The 18570-nt window shown below is 46.6% G+C and overlaps 1 protein-coding gene across 2 annotated transcripts in view; it reads right to left on the bottom strand.

The window, feature by feature from the left end:
- The window catches only part of CLIC5 (chloride intracellular channel 5), a 160134-nt gene that overhangs the window by 24252 nt on the left and 117312 nt on the right, over positions 1-18570 (bottom strand). For both annotated transcript variants that reach the window (XM_060109968.1, XM_060109969.1), the window contains exon 4: positions 11307-11413. In XM_060109968.1, the coding sequence (XP_059965951.1) occupies positions 11307-11413 (107 nt within the window). The remainder of the gene's footprint in view (positions 1-11306; positions 11414-18570) is intronic.

Below are 18570 nucleotides of genomic sequence, written 5' to 3'. Positions count from 1 at the left end.
GGTAACCCAACAAACAAACAAACAAAATACCCCAAGTTGGCCCTGGGCACGCAAGGGTGGCCAAGGAAGGCAGCCTGAAGGGCTCCTTTATGACTAGAGGCGTTTTTGAAATGAGACAGAAATGGCTGCTTTGTGAGGAAGTGGGAGGACAGCCCCCTCGTTACCCTCCGCTCTGTGGTAGTCCAGGGACCACCCCGGAGATGCCCTCGTGATAACAGCCTGGGCTCGGGCCTCCTTCCAGGGAACCCATTGTCCCGAGTTGGACACAGCTATCTTCCTCCAGAAGAAAACGTTGGGGTTTCTTATAGACTAGATCTGGAAGCCCACGCCACCTCAGGACCTCTGTCTCTGAGCAGCGCGATTACAACGCATGTTCCTTCTCCTTTTGACATCTTGCCTTAGCTTCCATCTCTGAGCATCAGGCTGAATAAGGGAGGGTCGTGCCCATCCCCTTGGGCAGGTCTGGCCTCCAGCCTGGGCCCACCGTGACCTGGGGCTGAGGGCAGGAGCGAGGAAGAGGTGAAGGAAGGAAGTTCCTGGGATGGAAACGGTTGGCTTGGAATAATAAATGCACACACTGGCGTCTGAACGCGGCTTGCCACATCCTGGGGAATCTGGGGAAACGCTCCACCACTGCACCCCCACAGAAGCTGGCTTTCACGAGGCCGCAGGAAAAAGCACGGGGGGCTTTGATAGTAAAGGGCTCGTGAGTTCTGGGCTAACGGCCCTCCCAGGCCGCTCCGACTCCTTTCAAATACTGTCCTAGTTTAGGTCAAGGAAGGTCATAAAAGCAAAGACTGGAGGTGATGGAGTGGGGAGAGGCAAGGGAGAAAGAAGTAGTTGATGGAGGACAGCTTATCACCAGGCAGCCAGCGACCTCTGGAGGATCCATCAGGCCTGGGACACATGCCTCACCCTGGGTGCAGGGGGACAGAGAAAGCAAGATGGCTTCGAGCCCCCGAAGGAGACCTGGCCTCTTCTGGAACTCCCAACAAAAGCTCAGGATAACCGAGTCCCTGAACGCAGAAGATGCTTAAAAGTCCATAGGTTTCCTTACACTAAAACATGATGAGCTGTCCCTCACGCTGATTCCTCCACCTGCCAGAAGAGGGCAGCACATACTTCTACATTACCGGGAAAGCTGGACTGCCCAGTCCAAAGGGTGGGTACCATGGAATCTGGGGCAGGATGCATGAAATGAATAGCAGAAGCAGTAATAGCCATCACCTATTGGTGCCTACTGGCTGAAGTGCTTTAATGTATTCATTCGTTTAATTAACATGACAATGCAAAAAAGGACACTATTATAGTCTCTATACTAGAGATGAGGAGGATGAGAGGCATAGAAATTAAGAGAATCTGCTATTGTAGCCCTGGACTGCCTAAGGCAGAGCTCAGCAAATTATATAGTCCAAGGGCCAAATCCAGCCTACTGCCTATTTTTGCACTGCCCTGAAGCTACGAATGGTTTTTACATTTTTGGATGGTTGAAAAAAAGTCAAAAGAAAATAATACTTTGTGATCCCTGAAAATGTTGTGAAATTCAAATTTCAGTGCCATAAATGAAGTTGTATCGGAGCACAGCCACACCCATTGGTTTACATATTGTCCGTGGCCACTTTATTCTTCCAGCAGCAGAGTTGAGCAGTGGCGACATCCTGCAGAGCCTGAAAAGTCTAAAAGTTTGCCAAACCCTGAGCTAAGAGATAAGCACTACTTGTTTCCAGGCAGGAGAGACAAAGGGATATGGGGTTAGGACAGCCATCCCAGAGGGATCTGGAAGCAGTATTGACCTCAATTCGCTTTCCTTCCAACAGGGTAGCTGAAGGTCAAGCAGAAGGGAGGGTTTGACATTTCATGCTTAGCCTCTAGGAAGTAACGGAATGTTAGACTTAAAAAGGGCTATGGGAGTTGCCTTCCATATTTCATTGAGACTAAGATGCACATTTTTTCACATTTGACGTCTTCGAAATCAGACTGCATCTTACCATGAAAATCTTAGAGTTTAAGTGAAAGCATTTTTGTTTACTTGAAGGCACTTTTTGTTTCTTAGTGGTACTTAAAATAAGTGTCTTATAATAGTCGACCACTTAGGTTAGGCAAAGGTCCAACCTCTGAAGGTCCAGTCTCTTTTTGTATCCTTCCATTGACGGGACCCTCTCTTCTTTAGTTAGTGGCCCATTCTGCAGATTTAATTGTAAACTTCTTAATATTGAGCTGAAGTCTTGTGATCCTCAATTTTCTATACATCCAATGGGGATTGTCTTGTTTAATATATGTACTTAAGGGGTCTTACAGATCTTATTAAAAGGGAGTGAGGGGCTGTGCTAGGGAAGAGGCACTTTGACGCAGGGGCAAGCATGTGCAGAGCTGGACGCAGGAGGAATCTGTGTGTTGGTCTGATGGAGCCAGGCAGGCTGCGGTCAGGGGTGAGCTCATGCAGACATGAGCCTTGGAGAACATGGCAGGGAAAGAAAGATTGCCAGTGCTACAGGCAGATTCTTTTTCTACTAGCATCCGCCCGGAGCATGGCCCACTTCGGGGGGCACCTCTTAGAAGAGAAGACAGGAGTGATTTGAAGATTCGGGCCTGAATGGAGGATGGAGACAAGGAAGGAGTAAGGAATTCAGCTGTGGCTGGTTTGCTCAAGCTGCCTTTCCTGAGGGCTCCTGGAGATGCTGGGGGCGAGAGAGGCAGGATGAGAGTAATTGATATTGTGTTGATAACCATGATGTAGGCCTTCAGTCACATGTCCATCTGGAGAGAATGACCAGTCCAATGATGAGATGAGCTCACCGAGGTTTCTAGATACCCTGAGGGTCTTCTTCAGGATACGTGGCTGTGACTATCAATTTTCTCAGAATAAACCCAGGGCGCCTGCTACCTGCTTCCAGGTCCCAGGAAGTGAAGCTGCTGACACAAGCCTCAGGAAGGGAGGAAACCTTGATCCTTATTTGGAAACAGAACCAAGACTGCTCAGAGAAGCTCATGGCTAATGGACACTCATTTGTCTGGTCAAGGATGTGGGGCCAGGAGGTGGCAGGAAATGCGATGCACTTGCCTTCCCCCCCACAGTGGCAGCCAGGTGTGGATTTGGACTGGGGACCAAAAAGCCAGGTGCTTTTCATTTGGAGACATATGTCCTGGATTTTCTGGGACAGTACTGATTTCTTATAATTTGATTATTTTCAATGAAGGCAATTTGTTAGACATGCGATTTTTCAGTTTGGAAAATATGGCCACTGCACTTACAACTAATAAAGGTCAACAGCTAGAGAGACAATTCAGTGCAAGCACGGGACACTAAATACATAGCACTGGGGCCAGCACATCATGGGTGTCCAAGGAAGGGGCTTTAGGACTTTATTTAGGAAGTTAGAAGTATCTTACTAGGGCAAATATTTTAGCAGGAGTATGTTAGGATATCCCAGTGTCTTCCATAGCTAGAAAGGGGGATATCTTTGCAAACACAGCACAGGGGGCCATCAGTCATAATAAAAAGAGACAGGCATGATCCAGCAATTCCACTTCTGGGTATTTATCCAAAGAAACAAAAACACTAAAAATTCCACTTCTGGGTATTTATCCAAAGAAACAAAAACACTAACTTAAAAAGATATCTGCACTCCCACGTATACTGCAGCGTGATTTACAATAGCCAAGACATGGACACAACCTAGGTGTCCATCAGTGGATGAATGGATAAAGAAAATGTGATATATATGTGTATACACACACACACATACACACACACACACACACACACACACACGCTGGAATATTATTCAGCCATAAAAGGAGGAAATCCTGTCATGTGCAACAACATGGATGGACCTAGAGGGCATTATGTTAAGTGAAATGAGTCAGAGAAAGACAAATACTGTATGATCTCACTTATATGTGGAATCTAAAAACAAAACAAACAAAAAACAGAGCTCATAGATAACAGAGAACAGATTGGTGGTTGCCTAAGGCAGGGGTTGGGGAGCAAGCAAAATGGGTGAAGGGGGTCAAAAGCTATAAACTTCCAGTTATAAAATAAATAAGCCCTGGGAATGTAATGTACAACATGGCGACTATAGTTAATAATATACCGTATTGCATATTTGAAAGTTGCTAGAAGAGTAGATCTTAAAAGTTCTCATCACAAGAAAAAAATTTTGTAACTGTGTGTAGTGATGGATGTTAACTAGACTTATTGTGGTGACCATTTTGCAATGAATACAAATATTGAATGATTATGTTGTCTACTTGAAACTAATACAAGGTTATGTGTCAATTAAAAAAAAGGGAGGGGGGCTTCCCTGGTGGGGCAGTGGTTGGGAGTCCGCCTGCTGATGCAGGGGACACGGGTTCGTGCCCCGGTCTGGGAAGATTCCACATGCCGCGGAGCGGCAGGGCCCGTGAGCCATGGCCGCTGAGCCTGCGCATCCAGAGCCTGTGCTCCGCAACGGGAGAGGCCACAACAGTGAGAGGCTCGCGTACTGCAAAAAAAAGGGGGGGGGAGGGGGAGGGCTAAATTGGGAGTTCAGGATTAACAAGTACACACTACTATATATAAAATAGATAACCAGGACCTACAGGGAACTATATTCAACATCTTGTAATAACCTACAATGGAAAAGAATCTGAAAAAGAATAGGTATATATATATATACATATATATATATATATGAATCACTTTGCTGTACACCAGACACTAACACAATATTGTAAATCAACTATACTAAAAATAAATTAATAAATAAACTAATTAATTAGCTAATTAATTAATTAAATGCCTGTTGGATTTAGCCCCACGTGCACCACTGATGACACTTATGAAGGTTGGTCTAGGCCATCCCTGATTGGGTTGCATGGAAACTGAATAAATGGAGATACAGAGTGTGGATTTAAGAATCTGTCTATGGGGAACTTCCCTGGTGGTCCAATGGTTAAGACTTCACCATCCAGTGCAGGGGGTGAGGGTTTGATCCCTGTTCGGAGAGCTAAGATCCACATGCCTCATGGCCAAAAAACCAAAACAGAAAACAGAAGGAATATTGTAACAAATTCAATAAACACTTTAAAATTCGTCCACATCAAAAAAAAAAAACTTAAAAAGAAACTTAAAAAAAAAAGACTCTGTCTATGAAGGAGATTAAAAAAGACAGAGAGAGAAACAGGCCTAGGCAGGAAAAAGAAGAACATGGATGTCAGGTGTAGTGAGGACTGAAGAGAAGACAGATGGGGAGGGGTGCAGCCACAGGGCGGGGTGAAGACGGAGAAGTCATACTGGCATGAAGTCAGCGGGCCTGGGCTCCAAGAGAACAGGAAGGGGAGTCACAGGAGGAAATGGACAAAGATGACAATAACAGCTCCTCTATGACTACGACTCAAGCCCCAGTTCAGGAATACTCGTCATTCTCCTGGGAGGCTGGTTTGCTTTCATCTTGGCCAGGGTCTCGTGGTCTGCCGTCTGCATTCAGCACAGGGGCTCTGGGAGCTGCCTTTCCTGTCTTGCTCGCCCTGAGCTCATTTTATGACCTGCCTTGTTTTTCTTTCTCACCTCCCTCTAGGATATGTTGCTTTGCAGAGCTTTACGTGTCCCTGTGGGTGGCTATAAAGCCATTCTGGGACAAGTGGAGTATACATTTTAAAATTAGAAAGAAAGCCCCCAAGACGGTCGCATACAGAGGCGGAAATAAGAGAGAAAGCCAGACTTGAGGGGGGATGAGATGAGGGAATTTCGAGGGAGCGTTGAAAGACCAAAATCATCCGAATTGGGAAAAACACCACTTAGCACAGAAATAGGTGGTACAGGCAGCCTGTATCAGATGTGTGAAAAAGGAATATGTAAATGTAGGAAGGAAAAGCCACGAGGCTGCATATGATCTATGGATTAGATACAAACAGAGGGGTTTGGGACTTTTTAGACCTCTTAGCAGGGGAAGAGAGCCCCGTGGACATGGGCTTGTGCAAAGGATAAAGGAACGGTGATGGAAAATGGGGGAAAGTACATGAGAATGAGACACAAGCCAAAAATGAGATGGTCACGTGGCAGGGATATTAACTATATCTAGGGACACGTGATAGGGCTGGAGGAATTAAAAAAGAACTTTTAAAATAGCGAATAAGAATAGAGAACTAGGGGCTTCCCTGGTGGCACAGTGGTTGAGAGTCTGCCTGCCGATGCAGGGGACATGGGTTCGTGCCCCGGTCTGGGAAGATCCCACATGCCACGGAGCAGCTGGGCCCGTGAGCCATGGCCACTGAGCCTGTGCGTCCGGAGCTTGTGCTTCGCAACGGGAGAGGCCACAACAGTGAGAGGCCCGCATACCACACAAAAAAAAAATAGAGAACTAAAAACACACATGAGATCCATTTGTTAACTGCCTGGACCCTGCAGTATGTACAAAAAGTGAAATAAACCAGTAGAATGGATAGGATTGAAGCAGAAGGAAAAAGAGAGGTGGGGGAAAAGAAAGTAAAATATAGTCATTTATGCCCAGATTAGAATAAATAGCTAAAATGAGTTTCTTGAAAGCCGAGGGGTTTGGCAGAGGTTTTTAAGAGTCTGTTCAAACAGCAGCTTGAGGGTAAAAAATGCAAAATACAAGATGGATATTCAGAGAGAAAAGCCCAGGTCCTCTTACAAGACGACAAAGAAGAGTGGGAGTGACAAGGTAAAGTAGCGTGTCAAAGAAACCCCTCGAGGGAAGGGATACACCAAACTGACATCCCAGCGGGCAGAGCGCTTAGCAAGTTGTGGGGCTGGGAAGCGAGGGGAGCCGGAACTGCTGAGTCTGGGGGCTGCTGCCCGGCCTTGGGTTGCCTGGGGTCTGTGTGCCATGGTGGCATCTCTGAGGAAGGTGAACGGAGAAGTGCCAGGATGGGTACTCACAGAGAGAGAGGGAGGACATTAGAGATGGGGCCACCAGCATGGCTGAAAGTGGCCTCTGCCAGGCAGAGGCAGGATGCAGGGCAGAGCTGAGCACGGCTAACTCCAAGCTTGTCACCGGACATGCCAAAGGTGGGATGGATGATGCTTGCGCCCTCCCTACCATCCTTCTGCTTCAGAATTCTATAAACCTTCGAGACTCAACAAATGACAAAACCTTTCCTTGCAAGATTGAAACACAAATGTGCGGGGCCCAGGGCAGGGATTCCTGCAGCCAAATCTAAATGCAGGGCTGCTCTCTCCCGTCTCCAAGACGCCCTTCCTCGGGCCATGTGGTTTCTTGGTCTCTCGCTGCACCTCCGAGTTCCAAGGGAGAAGGGCCTGTGCTCGTGGGTCAGCCTGGCTGTCCCGTTGAGTAGGGTCTGAGTTATGGGCTGATGCAGATGAGAGAAGCAGTCGGAGAAGGATGCCTGAGGACAGGTCCAGAAAGCTGAACACAGAAGGCAAAGCCGGGCTTCCCTGGTGGCGCAGTGGTTGAGAGTCCGCCTGCTGATGCAGGGGACGCGGGTTCGTGCCCTGGTCCGGGAAGATCCCACATGCCGCGGAGCAGCTGGGCCCGTGAGCCATGGCCGCTGAGCCTGTGCGTCCAGAGCCTGTGCTCCGCAACGGGAGAGGCCACAGCAGTGAGAGGCCTGCGTACCCCGCACCCTCAAAAAAAAAAAAAAAAAAAAGGCAAAGCGTCCCATGACCTGGGCAGTGTCTTATATCATAGATCAGTCTTTTCCATAAAGTTTTTCTTCCTCATCTTCACGATCCCCTGACCCCCCGCCCCCTTCCGCACTTGCTACTGCTTCTTAATCTTCCTCCCTGGCTCCGCTTCCTCAGACCCTTCTGACCCCACAGCTGTGGGTGATCCTTGGGTGTCATCCCTAGAGCTCTTCTCACTCACGAATGCCCTCAGGTATCAAAAATCCACAGATACTCAAGTCCATTTTATAAAGTGGCACAGGACAGTCAGCCCTCTGAATCTGCAGATTCTGCATCCATGGACCAAGGGAGCAACTGTATACTTTGGAGAGGAGGAAAATGCACCAAGAAAATGGGAAACAAAATTAAACAAGTAGAAAAGAGAATAAATGAGTGGGAGGTTTGGAAGTGCTGATTAGGGGTCAAAAAGTAAGAGCTGCAGCAGCAGTTTCTGATGCCAGTATTCGTGTTTGTCTCATGTTTGCTCTAGTAATAATCAAAGTTAACATTTGAAAAGCATTTATGATGTGTCAGGCAGTGTGCTAAAGGATTTACATGCATTAACTTATAAATAAATGACTGCATGACAGACCTTGGCTATGCTATTAATGGCCTTATTTGTCAGATTGATGAAATTGAAAGCATTATGAAGTATGTTTTACAGATGCAGAAACGGAGGCTCAGAGAGAAGCCTCTCAGGCAAAGTGGTACAGCTGTAAGTGGCAGATCTGGGACTCAAACCCAGGTCAGTAACTGCATGTTTGTATGTTTCACAGGCCCCTGTGGATGGTTAGTTTATAGAGGACAATGATGTTGTCTCATTTGTCTTGGCAAGTCCAGAACACAGCCCGGTGCCTGGCACACAAGAACCACCCTTTATACATTAGCTCAGACTTGGATCCACTTCGTGTAATCTGTATTTGTTGAATGAATAAATGAATGACTGAACGTCCTAACTAACGGACAACTCCCTTGGGGGCTAGCTGTGGATGGCTCCTCCAGGATGGGGTCTTGAGTTCCAGTAGCTGGGGTCTTTTTTGAGGATTTGTGAACAACAGGGAAATGTTGAATGGTGGTTTCTGTATCCACCACGGGAGTGGAGAACTGATCCATCATGTAGAACCAGGTCACAGTGTGGGGTGTTTTCACGCTTTGTTGTTGAAAGGGCAGAAAAGGTCCAAGAAGACAGTCAGTGTGTTGGGGGGCTGGGTGGAGGGTGCTGGGGTATTAGGTGGAGAGAGGGCTCTGCTCAAGATAAAAAAAAAAATTGAAAACACAAAAGGGACAGTCTGAAAAAAGGACGTTGGAAAAACAAACGCAGAGCTGAAGATGCAGAAGGCTGTCAGGGGAAGCCTGGGGGCTGAGGTTGATGCCCTTGCAGAGACCTGTGAGTACAGAGCTCGGACAAAGCAGAGACAGGGTGTGGATGGTCTCACAGGCCAGCGGCTGGGTGGGGTGGGGCCATGGTGCCAGCTCTCGAAGCCCAGCGCGAGAGGGATGCTGCTCTCTGCTCAAGGACGGGCCCACCGGAGCTCCGGGTGCTGGCTGGCTGAGACTAAGAACTTGCGGAGCCAGCTGACCAGCTGACCAGGACTAAGGGTGTGGGCTTGGGGAAGAAAAGTGAAGGGGGCGGCAGGGGAAGCTATAGTCACACTGAAGGAAGAACTTGGTGTCTTGTTAAAAGGCAGGAGAGAACAGCACAGAGGACTGTGATCTGGGGGACAGGCAACTGGGGACAAGAGAAACACTGGCGTCTTGAAATGTGCAAATGAGTTTTAGGGGAGAAGGAGTCACAAGCGCAAGACCCATCACAGAGAAAAACAGGGTGAAACAGAAGAAGCGGAAACAATGAAAATTGGAGAGTGCTCAGTTTATGAGATTGATACATGATGTTCAGTGGTTGCTTTGGCTTTGGGGCAGGAGAACTGTAAATATGGCTCATATGTAAATACCACTCAGAACCTGAGAAGTCTGGAAGACTCGGCTAAGACAATCTGTCTGCTGGCGCTTCAACGACTATGAAGGAAGATATTTGCGGCTGAAAGGACGCTGGATGTGGAATCTGAAAACTGGAGTTGAGAGCCAGCTTAGCCCCTGGGGGCGAGGACAAGCCACTGTCATCCCATTGCTTCTGTGTCTGCAGCAGGGCAAGGGCAGGGGTTGCCTTTCACCCGTTCGATGGCTGTGAGGGCTGCATAGCCACCTAGGGCTGCCACCACGAAGGACCACAAACTGGGTGGCTTAAAACAACAGAAATCTCTCCTCTCCCAGTTCTGGAGACCAGAAATCCAAGTCAAGGTGTCACAGGGCTATGTACCCTCCCAAGGCTCTGGGGGAATGCTTCCTTGCCTCTTTCAGCTTCTGGTGGCCCCAAGCAGTCCTTGGCTTGTGGCTGCAGCACTGTAATCCCTGCTCTGTCTTCACGTGCCCCCACCCCCATCTCTGTGTGTCCTCTTTTCTTCTTCTAAGGACACCAGTCATTGGATTTAGGGACCACACGAAATCAGTATCACCTCATCTCGAGACCGTTACCTAATTACATCTGCAAAGACTCTATTTCCAAATAATAGGATCCAGGTCCACAGCAGCTGTTCCTGAATCATTTACTTCCCACCACACCACTGTTCCTGCCAAAAGTTCATCCTGGCTGCCTTGCCTGGTCACTTTGGTCCAAAGGGATGCCTTTCTCTTCTGAGGTCCTGCAGCAGTTTCCTCCAAGGGGGTCCAAACAAATGGACCACCTTGTTTCAGGATCCATTGTGTGTTCATCTGATATACATTCAGTTCCTGGTTCATTCATGAAGACTCAAGATTGGCTGTTCAGCCAATCACCATTCATTCACTCACTCATTCATGAAGTTTTCGTGCTGCCCTTGCTCTGCACTGGGCTCCATCCTCCTATTCGGAGGGCAAGCAAACTTCCTCTTCCTTCTTCCTTCTCCTCACAGGAACTAACACGGTTCTAAAGTTACACATGCTCATTGTGACAGTTCTATTCAAATTGCTTCAGCTCATGCTTAAAGGACCAACTCAAGTGAGGGACTAAAAGTGCTATCCACTTAAATGAGGAGCTCAAACCCCTCTGAGAAGGCACCACAAGAGAACCAGGTCCGAGTTCTATGGCCAATGCTAGAAATAAAGGGCCGGGTGGAGGATGAGCCGGGCTTGGAGAAGAGGCTTCCCAGCACCTTCTGCGCTTGCCGTTGGGGGGAATGCAGAGGGCCGGGCTCTGCCTTGAGCATTTACCACCATGGTGACTGCCCTGTCCCACCATGGGCTCTGGTCAACCCCCTGAGAAGTCTTTCAGGGACCAGAAGGAAGCTGCAATGTGTCGTTCCAAACAGGACTTCCTGTGAGCGCAGCAGGGTCATGAACTGGGGACAAACAGACAGTAGTATGGCCGAGGCAGGACCCTGTGTGCAGTGTATCATGATGTGGACTAAGGCAGGCTCAGAACACAAACTGCATCTCTCCTCCAATTCCACAGTAAGGCTCACTGGCCGTTTCTCCTGCACTGGCCAGAAAGCAAGATCTACCACCCACTCTCCTGCATCAAGGGGGCCTCAGGGTGAGTGAATAAAAGCACTGATTCCAGGTGCTTCTCTGGTCTGAGTGTCTGAAGATGCCCTGGGCAGGGGACAGTGCCACCAGGGGCTCTGGGTAGAAGGGAACCACTTACCAGCGTTGTTCTGCTGCTTTGTGTTTTTGATGTAGGCGGAGAACTTGGAGAAGATGTCGATGCCCGCTGTGTTGGATTCCCGGTGCTTCGCAGCCAGTTTGGGGTACCTGGAATGCAAGACCAGTGTTCTAGGGTCAGTGAGAACTCGGAGGTCCTTTAAGGGAGAGCCCCTTCCCATCACCTCACGATGAGTTTCTAGCAGGAAACACTATTGTTTCTAGCAGGATCTACAAATCTTTTGGGGTTTTTCCATCCCATCCTCTAGGGAGGGTGGGCACTTGCATCTCTGGTTCAATGATAGAGGAAACTAGAGTCCAGTGAGGTGTGGAGAACTGCCCAGGAACGCAGTCTGTGGGCAGAGAAGCACAGCACCACTCAGAGGGTCCAGGGTGTGTTCTCTTCCTGGGACCACCAACAATAATGCAGCAATGCCCAGGCCTTAGTCAAAATTCTCAATGAGTTCTCCTCTGCATCAGGTGGGGTCCCAGACTTTTCCCAACCCATGTTAAAATAACTATCCACTGCCAGGCCTGCGATTATAATCCTAGCTTCATGGAGCTAATTCTGGGGGCAAGGAGGTGCTAGGCACCTTGGCACTGAGGCCTCGAAATCATCTCTTGAAAGGAATGCTACCCATGGTCCCCTTCTGAAATATTCTTCTTATTTGTGTGCAGGAATAAGATGCAGAAACTACCAGGCTACGTCAGTGGGACAAGCATTTACAACTGTTTTATTTCCAGGCGTGGAGATATATTTACAATGACCCAGCGCCTCTCCCTCACGCATTCTTCCATTTTGAAGCCAGAAGAGTATAAGTGGCAAACTGGGGTTAGGGCTCTTTCCTACTGGCCTTGAGGCCAAATGAGGCAAACTTGCTTTGACCCCACTGGCACCATCAAAACAAGCCATTCTAATTTTCAAAAAATATTATTTCACAAACATTTTACATGGATGGCCAGGCAAGGGTGGAAGGAGATGGGGGACAATTGCTTGGTCATCATTATCACCAAGTATGTGGACCTTTGTGATCTCTGGGTGAATAGTGTGAACTGCGAACTATTTGGCTACTTTATATGTTTAAAATGCAAAATCGTTGCTTTTTTTTTTTTTTGGTTTAATGTTTTAAATAACTTGAACCAAAATGCCTGTAACAAGTATTTGTGTTCTTTCATTTTTTGGCTTCTCCACTGACCATTAGCTAGGACCGCCCACTCTTGGGCCATATTAGGTGGCTGTTAAATTTCAGATACTGCCATTGGACGAGTCCACGGAAAGTCACTGGGTCCAGTCCTCTGCCAAGAGTCAGATACAGAGGCATTATCGTCCTCATTTTATGGAGAAGCAACTGGAGACCAGAGAGGTTAAATGGCTATTTGAGGGCTCATGGGAAATAAATAGTGGAGGGACCCTGAGAACCCAGTTTTTGGGCACTGAAGCAGTGACCCTTCTCCAATATCAGCAAAAGCTAACTTGTACTGTGTCCACTACGTGCCAGACACTGTTCTAACCCCTTCGCAGTTTCATCATTTACTCCTCACAATTTCATTGGTATTGTCATTAGCCTCATTTCCCACAGAAGACAAACGAGACACAGAGAAGCTAAGCAATTCATCTAAGTTCACGTGGCTAGGTGGCAGACCCAGGAGCCCAACCCAGGCAGTTTCACTCTGGAAGCCCAGATCTTAAGTTCCATGTCTTGTGGCCTCTCACCGACTCTGCTGTTTACCCTCCAAGCTCCCAAACACCCTCTGGAGCTGGGCTGAGCACCATGGAGGAACTCCCCTCAACCACCGGGAGGGGGAGCTCTGCACAGGTTCTGCACACATATTTTCCTGAATACCCTGGGAATCATCCATTCATCTGCTCTGACTTGGGGTACAAAGCAATTGTTCCTGCAGGATGCTAGGTTAATCTTCCAAGACAAGGGAATTTAGGATCATCCATCCCTATTTTGGCTTTCTCACATAGAATTAGGCATGCTCTTAAAATGGAATGTCTTAAATTATTTTAATATATACCAAGTGCTCCTTGTTTTTGCTTGATAAGGTAATCATGTAAAGAGAGAAGGGCCTAGATAATGCATTTTTCCTTTGGGTTTATTGGGGTTTGTTTAATTTATGCCATCATTTGATCAGACTTCCACTAATCTGACCATTTCTTCATGGCCAGTGTGGGCCAAACATGATTGGGTGGTAGCAAATCCAAGACAGGCGAAAAAAGGGCCATGTGCTCAGGGAGACCATGCGAGTGCCGTCCTGTTTTCTAAGCACTATGACTCATTGAGATGTGACTTTATAGCATAATGTCCCACTTGAAGACTGTCCTTGTGGGAAGTGTGTCTTCAAATATTAATCTTACGGAGTTTGGTAACTAGATTTGGGGCAGCTACTGTGCAGGATGTTAAGTGCTTTTATTTTAGCTCCATATTTACACTGCATTTTAAATATGAAAATAAGTGGGTTCCAAGGTACATTTTGTTTCTCTAAAAGGCTAACAAATAGTACTTCATTTATAGAAACATCTTTGAAATAAGATTGTGATGTCATCTGGTGACAGTCAAAGAGATGGGCAATTTCTCTAACTCAAGGGTGAATAAATGATGGCCTATGGGCCACATCCAGCTCAACATTTGTTTATGTACCTCCCATGAGCTAAGAATACTTTGTATACTTTTAAATAATTGAAAAAAAATCAAAAGAAGTATATTATTTTGTGACATGTGAAAATAATATGAAATTCAAGTTTCAGCATTCACAAATAGAACACAGCCACATCCATTTACTTACATATTGTCTATGGCTGCTTTTACTCTACTAAGACTCTATGGCCACAAAGTCAAAAATGCTCCCTGGCTCTTTCCAGGAAAGTTGGCCAGCCCCTGCTCTCAATAATGAAAATTTCTCCCCACTCTGTTTTTAAGATATCTTATTTCAAATGCATTCATTTTAGATATGCACTTAAGCTTCATTCTGGGAAGTAAAACAGTTGGCCACTCATCAAAACAATTTTTTTTGGTAAATAGTAGCAAAAAAAAAAATAAGATATGATTGCAGATGGAAATGCTCTGATTGGCTTAGAGTCCCAAAAGATGTCTCACTGACTAACCATAGGCCACCATGCCCCTGAACAGAAGGACTCCATGGAACTAAACCAACATGCAGTAAGCACCTACCAGGGGCCAAGCCCTGTCCCTGGCATTGGGTATACACTGGAGAAAAAGAGAAACAGTCATCTTGTCCTCATGGGGTGACCTCTGCTGATTCCAGGGGCTCTTCTGGCAGCCTGAGTGTTGACCCTCCATTTTCAAATAAGCTGAAAAGTGGAAGGATGTCCCCTCTCTCCCTTCTCTGTTATTCCTGCTTCCTCACCTCACCAAACCCTCACTGAAGAAGCAGATTAATGCTTCTGACTTTTCTGCTCCTGAACTGTGAGCTTGCCTTGTCTTGTCCCTGCTACTTAAACAAATGATCCTTGGAGGTGGTTGGGGTCTGGCTTATTCATAAAAAGACAACCACTGGGATCTGTGGATTTAAGACCTAAGCTCACCAGTTGTTTTTATGATTACACCTGGGAGACGGTCACAAAAGAGGCACTGACCTCTCTAGCTCTTCAAGCTGCCATATAATGAGCTCTGACTCTACGTCAGGTGCTAGGTTAAGCAGTATCATCTTCAATAATAGTCGTTCAGATCAACTTGACGTCATCAGTTTATAGATGTAAGAATTAAAGATCAAAGAGGGAATGAGTAATTTATCTGCAGCAGAGACCACACATGCTCATTAAATACCCATGTGCCTCTCTGCATTTCCCTGCCCCTCCCTCTCAGATAGGTTGGGGTCACGTGACTGGATTCTGACCAATAGTATGGGAGGAGAAGTGATGTAACCACTCATAACCCTGGGCTTTAAAAATATTTTGCATCACCCTTCTCCTCCCTCTTTCCCTGCTGAAGGAGTCTTGGAAGAAATGTATTTCAAAGGCTACAGAATGGAAGAGGGTCACACTACCCACTCAGACTCTGCATGAGTGAGAAATAAACCTGTATTCTGTTAAGCTACTGAGATTTTGTGGTCAATTTGTTACTTCGGTGTAGCACAACCTGGTGGTTCAGGTTAGAACCCAAGGTATTCTGACTCCAAAGCCCATACAGTAAGTTCCCTACATACGAACCTTCAAGCTGCAAACTTTCAAAGATGCAAACGTGCGTTCGCATGTCCAATCATGTAAGTTAGTTCACATGTCTGGCATACACTGTCATGTGTATGCATCCTCTACAAGTCGTTGTGCTTTTGTGTACTTTACTGTATAGTATTGTATAGAGTACAGTAGTACAGTATCTTTATTGCAAGCCCCAGATGTCCGGAAGCAGGCGTAAAAGCAGCAGTGATGTAGCTGGTACCGTTAAGAAGCACCAGCTGTTGTACTGTACCACTGTACTTTCCAAGGTACTGTACTGTAAGATTAAAAATGTTTTCTTTATTTTTTGTGTTTGTTTTTTATGTATTATTTGTGTGAAAAGTGTTATAAACCTATTACAGAACAGTACTATATAGCCGATTGTATTAGCTGGGTACCTAGGCTAACTTTGTTGGACTTATGAACAAATTGGACTTAGGAACACGCTCTCAGAACAGAACTCATCCATATGTAGGGGACTTACTGTACTTTCAGCCACTATGCCATCCTGTCCTTGGTACTGAGGCTGCTTCTCCACCTCCCAGAGGATCAGAAGAAACTTCGTGATTTTTACTATCATGAAATATCCATAAACATTTCTTAAAATAATGAATTCAAAGTGTCTTCCAATTCTGGTATGGCTCTGAGCACTGTTAATACTCACGTGATAGTTGACTGACTAAATGACAAGACATGTAACTAGACTTTATCCGTTCACTCCCCTGAATTTTTACCACTGTTTATTTCAAACCGCAACCAGCTCTGGGAAAGCACTTTGAAAAATTCGTGGAATCATAGAACTTCTGCTGAAAGGCATCTTAGAGACTATGTAGTTTCAGAGATGATGGAATGGGGAGGGTCTGAGAGGGCACGAGGCTTGGCCAAGTTCATACAACAAGCGCTGTGTAGAAAGGTGGCCGGACTTTGGTCTCCTGACTCTCACTTCTGGATCCCATTAACTCGGGCCATTCCACGAGGATGAGGATGAAAGGTAAAGGCAGCATGTCAACAATAATCCCGACGCTTCCCTGTGGAGCATTAACTGGGTCAGTCTAAGGAGAAGGATGGAAGTTCGTCTCATTTGGAAACTTCTTGAGACTTCCTAGATTCCTCACTTTGACACCAAATGCTTTGTGGAACCAAATGTGATCTTTTAAAAAGATTGCTGGAGTGTTTGTATGTGGGTTTTTTCCTTTAAAAAATAAAGCTAAGGGGAAAAAGGCTCCCACAATTTCTTGGCTCTCTGGCAGCTTTTACAAACAGCAGTGTGATGAGAAACACATGCCGACCAGCGTTTGTGGAACAGAAACGGGGGTTTTGCTGCCCCCTAGAGAACCAGAAGGCCAGGCTGCCCTCCTCCTGGGGCCTCTGGACATGGGCCACCTGACCGACCTCCCAGCTAGAGTTGGTGGGAAGCCAGCCGAGGTGGGTGGCTTTGCTGTGGGCAGAACAGCTGGTCTCCCTTTTCAGGGCTGAAGCACAGGTTTGCTGACATTTCCTGGGAGGTAATTATGGCACCTGCCCCAGTCTGATCCATACAAAGGCATCTAAAGGACACTCCTGGGGGCTCTGAAATGGTTGATGGTCTCATTACTAGGGTCCCACCTTGGTGCCCTTCTGGAGTTGTGCATTTTAAGAGTGTTGAGGTTCTGCTACCGTGGCGTGGCGGACCGTAGGGTCACTGACACATCAGGAATGGACTTAGTAAAACCTCCTACACACATTGCAGTCCAGAGGGACCTGGACCAGATGAAGCAGAGCTCAGGACAGGTGGAGAGAGAAGTGAAGAGGCAGCGTCTATGTCCCGCACAGCTTAGCCTGAATCGGATCATGGAAATTTTCCAGAATCTGATGATATGGTGATGAATCTGATCATGGCCCTCCTCTGGAAGAATCTACCTGAACACATGGGTATACAATTCTCGGGGTGGGGGGTCTCATGGGCCCCCTTGGTCCTGTTGGGGATGTAGATTAGAGAGCCCTGAGTTAGAGAAACAGCCCCCCAAAGGCACCGCTGGACGGGGATTGAGGGAGCCTGGTTAAGATGGGCGTGAAGGGTCATCCTTTCACAGGGGAGGGAATGGAAGCCGAGAGCAAGAAAGGGACTGGTTCGAGGGGTCACACTGCATCACTGGCAGATCCAGGAGTGGACCCCAGGCCTCCAGGCCCAGCCCAGCCCAACCCTGCACGCCTCCACCCACCAGGCTGGCTATCCAGCCTCCGCATTGTTTCAGTTTCCCATTCCCTACTGGCCTTGATGGAAGCAAGGACTCCTGCGTGCAGGTATTACTTCTAGAAGAGAAAATGTTCATCGTTCACTTTCCCCTCTGGATCTCCCAGGCAAAGTCCAAACCCTATTTAGTTATTGAAAACAGCATTCATTTTCAGCTGTTGGATTCCAAACCAGAGCCCGCAATAAGGTTGAGTCCCAAGGGAGGAAGAAGGAGCCTGAGCCCCTTGGGGGTCTTTTCAGTAAGTGGCTGGCCTGGTGTTATGGGAGGGGCTGCCCAGCTGATTTAATCAATGCATTTATTTTAAAGTCTATTGGACTTGAGGCAATTTTCCACACTCAGTATGGAGGTAAACTGTCCTAATGTGGATGACTAGGAATACATTTTTAGGAAGAATGTATAAAAGGTTGAGGCTTAATTAGATCACGACTGGGAGTTCTGATTTAACAGTGATTTGCTAGATGTGTGACCTTGGGCAAGTTACTTAACCTCTCCAATCCTCAGTTTCCGCAGCTATCAAATTAGGATAACGATAGCACCTACCTTTAAGGGCCCACTAAGTGAGGGCTATATAAATATCAATTAAAAAATAAAACTTTAGGAAGGGATATGGGAACAGATGTATATGTATAACTGATTCACCTTGTTATAAAGCAGAAACTAACACACCATTGTAAAGCAATTATACTCCAATAAAGTTGTAAAAAATAAATAAATAAAAAATAAAGTATACAATTTGATTAAAAAATAAAAAATAAAACTTTAAAATAAATGCAAGATGGTCATTTTTATAGTCAATCCCACTTATTTTACCTACTAAGTATGTCCTAAAATCCTTCCTACCCCTCTCCCCCCAT

The sequence above is a fragment of the Mesoplodon densirostris genome, chromosome 10 (genome assembly GCF_025265405.1).
Source record: "Mesoplodon densirostris isolate mMesDen1 chromosome 10, mMesDen1 primary haplotype, whole genome shotgun sequence".
Classification (NCBI taxonomy): domain Eukaryota; kingdom Metazoa; phylum Chordata; class Mammalia; order Artiodactyla; family Ziphiidae; genus Mesoplodon; species Mesoplodon densirostris.
Note: the sequence above shows the minus strand (reverse complement) of the source record. Positions and strands in the feature narration are given on the sequence as shown.